At 44.1% G+C, this 6911-nt stretch overlaps 1 protein-coding gene across 1 annotated transcript in view; it reads left to right on the forward strand.

Moving 5' to 3' along the window:
- LRFN1 (leucine rich repeat and fibronectin type III domain containing 1) overlaps nucleotides 1-6472 on the forward strand; it is a 196964-nt gene extending 190492 nt beyond the window's left edge. Inside the window, exon 4 of the mRNA XM_088477145.1 lies at nucleotides 4567-6472. Coding sequence (XP_088333271.1) covers nucleotides 4567-5416 — 850 coding nt within the window. The 3' untranslated portion in view covers nucleotides 5417-6472. The remainder of the gene's footprint in view (nucleotides 1-4566) is intronic.
- Nucleotides 6473-6911: the final 439 nt, after the last annotated feature.

The following is a 6911-nucleotide window of genomic DNA, read 5'->3' on the forward strand; positions in this document are numbered from 1 at the left end:
TTGCAGCAATGTATAGACGTGCTTTGCAGCATGGTATAGACGTGCTGTGAAGCAATGTATAGATGCATTGCAGCATTGTATAGACGTTCTTTGCAGCATTATATGGGCGTGCTTTGCAGCATTGTATAGACGTGCTGTGCAGCAATGTATAGACGTGCTGTGAAGCAATGTATAGATGCATTGCAGCATTGTATAGACATGCTGTGCAGGAATGTATAGATGTGTTGCAGCATGGTATAGATGTGCATTGCAGCATGGTATAGATGTGCTGTGAAGCAATGTATAGATGCATTGCAGCATTGTATAGACGTTCTTTGCAGCATTATATGGGCGTGCTTTGCAGCATCGTATAGACGTGCTGTGCAGCAATGTATAGATGCGTTGCAGCATTGTATAGACGTGTTTTGCAGCATGGTATAGACATTCTGTGCAGGAATGTATACATGCGTTGCAGCATTGTATAGACGTGCTTTGCAGCATGGTATAGATGTGCATTGCAGCATGGTATAGACGTGCTTTGCAGCATGGTATAGACGTGCGTTGCAGCATTGTATAGACGTGCGTTGCAGCATTGTATAGACGTGCTTTGCAGCATTATATGGGCGTGCTTTGCAGCATTGTATAGACGTGCTGTGCAGCAATGTATAGACGTGCTGTGCAGGAATGTATAGATGCGTTGCAGCATTGTATAGACGTGCTTTGCAGCATGGTATAGATGTGCATTGCAGCATTGTATAGACGTGCTGTGAAGCAATGTATAGATGCATTGCAGCATTGTATAGACGTTCTTTGCAGCATTATATGGGCGTGCTTTGCAGCATTGTATAGACGTGCTGTGCAGCAATGTATAGACGTGCTGTGAAGCAATGTATAGATGCATTGCAGCATTGTATAGACATGCTGTGCAGGAATGTATAGATGTGTTGCAGCATGGTATAGATGTGCATTGCAGCATGGTATAGATGTGCTTTGTAGCTTGGTATAGACACGCTTTGCAGCAATGTATAGACGTGCTTTGCAGCAATGTATAGACGTGCTTTGCAGCATTGTATAGACATGCTGTGCAGCAATGTATAGATGTGCTTTGCAGCATGGTATAGACGTGCATTGCAGCATTGTATTGACGTGCTTTGCAGCATTGTATCGACGCGCTTTGCAGCATTGTATAGATGTGCTTTGCAGCAATGTATAGACATGCTGTGCATCATTGTATGGGCGTGCTTTGCAGCATTGTATAGAGGTGCTGTGCAGGAATGTATAGATGCGTTGCAGCATGGTATAGATGTGCATTGCAGCATGGTATAGATGTGCATTGCAGCATGGTATAGATGTGCTTTGTAGCATGGTATAGACACGCTTTGCAGCAATGTATAGATGTGCTTTGCAGCATTGTATAGACATGCTGTGCAGCAATGTATAGACATGCTGTGCAGCATTGTATAGACGTGCTTTGCAGCAATGTATAGACGTGCTATGCAGCATTGTATGGGCGTGCTGTGCAGGAATGTATAGATGCATTGCAGCATGGTATAGATGTGCATTGCAGCATGGTATAGATGTGCTTTGTAGCATGGTATAGACACGCTTTGCAGCAATGTATAGACGTGCTTTGCAGCATTGTATAGACATGCTGTGCAGCAATGTATAGATGTGCTTTGCAGCATGGTATAGACGTGCATTGCAGCATTGTATTGACGTGCTTTGCAGAATTGTATCGACGTGCTTTGCAGCATTGTATAGATGTGCATTGCAGCATGGTATAGATGTGCATTGCAGCATGGTATAGATGTGCTTTGTTGCATGGTATAGACACGCTTTGCAGCAATGTATAGATGTGCTTTGCAGCATTGTATAGACATGCTGTGCAGTAATGTATAGACATGCTGTGCAGCATTGTATAGACGTGCTTTGCAGCAATGTATAGACGTGCTATGCAGCATTGTATGGGCGTGCTGTGCAGGAATGCATAGATGCATTGCAGCATGGTATAGATGTGCATTGCAGCATGGTATAGATGTGCATTGCAGCATGGTATAGATGTGCTTTGTAGCATGGTATAGACACGCTTTGCAGCAATGTATAGATGTGCTTTGCAGCATTGTATAGACATGCTGTGCAGCAATGTATAGACATGCTTTGCAGCAATGTATAGACGTGCTATGCAGCATTGTATGGGCGTGCTGTGCAGGAATGTATAGATGCATTGCAGCATGGTATAGATGTGCATTGCAGCATGGTATAGATGTGCATTGCAGCATGGTATAGATGTGCTTTGTTGCATGGTATAGACACGCTTTGCAGCAATGTATAGATGTGCTTTGCAGCATTGTATAGACATGCTGTGCAGTAATGTATAGACATGCTGTGCAGCATTGTATAGACGTGCTTTGCAGCAATGTATAGACGTGCTATGCAGCATTGTATGGGCGTGCTGTGCAGGAATGCATAGATGCATTGCAGCATGGTATAGATGTGCATTGCAGCATGGTATAGATGTGCTTTGTAGCATGGTATAGACACGCTTTGCAGCAATGTATAGATGTGCTTTGCAGCATTGTATAGACATGCTGTGCAGCAATGTATAGACATGCTGTGCAGCATTGTATAGACGTGCTTTGCAGCAATGTATAGACGTGCTATGCAGCATTGTATGGGCGTGCTGTGCAGGAATGTATAGATGCATTGCAGCATGGTATAGATGTGCATTGCAGCATGGTATAGATGTGCTTTGTAGCATGGTATAGATGTGCTTTGCAGCAATGTATAGACGTGCTTTGCAGCATTGTATAGACGTGCTGTGCAGCAATGTATAGATGTGCTTTGCAGCATGGTATAGACGTGCATTGCAGCATTGTATTGACGTGCTTTGCAGGAATGTATAGATGTGTTGCAGCATGGTATAGATGTGCATTGCAGCATGGTATAGATGTGCATTGCAGCATGGTATAGAAGTGCTTTGTAGCATGGTATAGACACGCTTTGCAGCAATGTATAGACACGCTGTGCAGCATTGTATTGACGTGCATTGCAGCATTGTATGGGCGTCCTTTGCAGCATTGTATAGACGTGCTGTGCAGCAATGTATAGATGCGTTGCAGCATTGTATAGACGTGCTTTGCAGCATGGTATAGACGTGCTGTGCAGCAATGTATAGAAGTGCTGTGCAGCATGGTATAGACGTGCTGTGCAGCATGGTATAGACGTGCATTGCAGCATTGTATCGACGTGCATTGCAGCAATGTATAGACGTGCTTTGCAGCATGGTATAGAGGTGCTGTGCAGCAATGTATAGACGTGCTTTGCAGCATGGTATAGACGTGCATTGCAGCAATATATAGACGTGCTTTGCAGCAATGTATAAATGTGCTGTACAGCATAGTATAGACGTGCTGTGCAGCATTGTGTAGACGTGCTGTGTAGCAATGTATAGACGTGCTGTGCAGCAATGTATAGATGCGTTGCAGCTTGGTATAGACGTGCGTTGCAGCATTGTATAGACGTGCTTTGCAGCATGGTATAGACGTGCATTGCAGCAATATATAGACGTGCTTTGCAGCAATGTATAAATGTGCTGTACAGCATAGTATAGACGTGCTGTGCAGCATTGTATAGACGTGCTGTGTAGCAATGTATAGACGTGCTGTGCAGCAATGTATAGATGCGTTGCAGCATGGTATAGACGTGCGTTGCAGCATTGTATAGACGTGCTTTGCAGCATGGTATAGACACGCTTTGCAGCATGGTATAGACGTGCGTTGCAGCATTGTATAGACATGCTTTGCAGCATGGTATAGACGTGCTTTGCAGCATGGTATAGACGTGCTGTGCAGCAATGTATAGACATGCTGTGCAGCATAGTATAGAGGTGCATTGCAGCAATATATTGACGTGCTTTGCATTATGGTATACTATAGACGTGCTTTGCATTATGGTATACTATAGACGTGCTTTGCAGCAATGTATAGACGTGCTTTAACCAGGTTCTGAGTTGCCGAGGTTGATGCCTGCTTTTTATGCTACTGTATGTCCTTCTGCTGATTTCCTGCTGAAAACTCCCAGCTGGTCACAAATATTTATTGTGTACACTTAATGAGCCTTGAAAGATACTTAAAAAGTCATTAAACCCCACTTAATGCATTGAAAAAAATAAATAACACAAATCATGGGACAAGCAAAAATGTAAGCGATTCCCAAACCCTTTCTTTTGGGTAAATTACACCCCCAATCCTTGTAAATTGTAACATCTGGAGAATTACAGTAGGTGACCTGATTTATGCTGAATTCTGTCTGTCACTATGTCTGGTCTCCTGCAGTGTATAAAATGTACTATTTAATTGACATTAGCTATCACAACAGTTCTCTATGCTCAGACTATCATTCAGAAGTTGCCAAGAGAATTCTACTATATACATGTGAAAATATGTTCCACAGCCCAAGTCATCACCTTGGATAAATAAATGCATTGCCCGGTTTAGCAGCAATGTATGCTACTGCAATCTGTTTTTTATATTATTTTCTTTCCTGGTATCTCCACCCTTACTGTTATCTCTTATCTTCTTCATGCAGGATGATTCCCCCGAGTAACAGAAGCTTCTTGGTCAATGACTTGGCTCCTGGACGTGAATATGACCTCTGTGTCCTGGCTGTCTATGATGATGGAATGACCTCACTGACTGCCACACGGGTGGTGGGATGTATCCAGTTCAACACAAAGGAAGAGAGTGGACAGTGTCGGCCGCTCCATACCCAGTTCCTGGGAGGCACTATGATCATCATCATTGGAGGGATCATTGTAGCCTCTGTACTAGTATTCATCATCATCCTAATGATCAGATACAAAGTGTACAGCGGCCAGGAGGAAGGGGGCAAAGCCAGGGTCAGTAATGTGTATTCGCAAACCAATGGGCAACAAGGCATGGCCTGTGCCAATTCATGTGCCAAGTTGGGGGAAAATAACTATGAACCTTTACCCCCAGCTTCCAAAGAGTCCACATTGGAGGGCAAAGACCCTGATAAATGTGAAAACCAACCTTGTTCTCCTTCTCTGGGATGTCTGACTGAAATGGACAAGAGGAGAACTCTGACAACCAATGATCTTCAGACAGTGGCCCTATTGTCTTCTCTCTCTGTAGATGGAGACCAGACAGAGACCAGCGCGTTAGGCTCGACCACCTCGCTATGTCTGATCACTACTGAAGGGCAAACTCGTTTGGAGCCCAAAGCACTTGCCAGGACTTATCAACATAGATTCTCCTTTGATGGAGACTACACCCTGTTCCAGAGCCACAGTTATCCACGCAGGGCACGGACAAAGAGACACATGTCCACCTCGGAGTTGCACACCCAAGAAGCTGCCCTGGGACATCGGAGAGTCACATTTAGCAGCACAGAGTGGATGCTAGAGAGCACCGTTTGAAGATCTTAGGGTCACAAAATATTTGAGGGGTCAGGTAACATGGAAGGTCACTTCCTATGAAACCTTATTGTCACGCTACGGGCTCATCCAACTTTCATATGTGAGTGTCGCATTTTATAGCGGTGTTTAATATCTCTGTACACTTTCTCAGCATTACTAAAAGAAAGAGTCTAAACTTTGGGTTTTATCATGTTTGCAGAACATTGTCCGTGTTCATTGTCAAGTTATCTCATCTAGTCCAAATACCTGCCACTCGTTACAAGTTGCCTGCTGTTCCATGAAAAGACCGTGGTGATCCTAGAAGTGTACAGATATGTTCTACATTGTTATACCATGCTTCTACATTGGAGGAGTTGATGGCACTGCTATCTTGAGGTTCTATGTGTTTCTCCAAAGCCCACACGATAATGCTGCTCTGAGCTACAGAATATGATAAACAACAATTCAAGTCAAGTTCTTGGAGACCATAATGACCGAGTGCTAAACTTCTTGCAAGAATTTTACGAAAATCTCCTCCACCTTGCCCCAGACCCACATTTTTGCCCTCCTGGAAGAGCCTCCCTCCTTTTGGTTTGGGGATATAGAGGGCTGTTGTTCTGCTTGGGTTGTGTAGATAAAGGCTGAGCCCTTGAAGCAGTGCCTTAAACCAAGAGAGAGACCAGCACAAAAGCTATTTGGAACCCTCTGTGACCCTTCCTGTAAGTGAGGGTGGACACGCTGGTTCATCAGGGGGAAACAGGACATATGCACAAACGACACGAAACTCAAACCTACTGTACAAAGCCTTCCTGCTCAGTGGAAAGAGAGACATCTTAGAGGGATTTGTTGGCCATGTTGTTGGGGTCCTGACACCATATACTTTCTGTACATCTAGCTGGTCTGGATCCTTTCTGAGTCACGCAAGTCAGGAGCCTTTCTGGGACTTTGCAGGAAGTGAAATCATCCAGAAACGTCTTAACACAGGTTTTTACATTAAAAACGTGTGTGTCGCCCTCGCTCTCCCCAGCACATATACTATGGCGGAGAGAGAGAAAGAGAGAGATGCTGGTTGGTGCAGTGGGAAATTAAAGTCCTTTCTGTGACTGCTCTGTGTGTCTGGTGTATTTTTTTTATTTATTTACAACTATATTGACATGCGTGTGAGTGTGTATATATATATATATATATATATATATATATACAATACTACATGTAGGCAAAAGTGATTGGACACTGACAGCAAATAGATCAGTGAGATTTTATTGATGTTAGTACTTAGTAGGTCCACCAGGTGCAGTGATTACTGCAGACACCTTCTTGGCAAGGGATGCAGTTCATTTACTGGCATCCAGAGTGCCGGAGCATCGGAATCCCGACCCTGGAAGCCCAACTCTGTACTAAAGATAGGCATCTAAATACCAACGCCTATCTTTAGCCAGACGCCGAAATCCCAACTCCCCGGCATACCGAATGAAGGTAAGCGGAGACTGCTAGCTGTTAGCTGCGGGGGGGGGGT

The sequence above is a fragment of the Taudactylus pleione genome, unplaced genomic scaffold, assembly GCF_031769625.1.
Source record: "Taudactylus pleione unplaced genomic scaffold, aTauple2 ptg000199l, whole genome shotgun sequence".
NCBI lineage: Eukaryota > Metazoa > Chordata > Amphibia > Anura > Myobatrachidae > Taudactylus > Taudactylus pleione.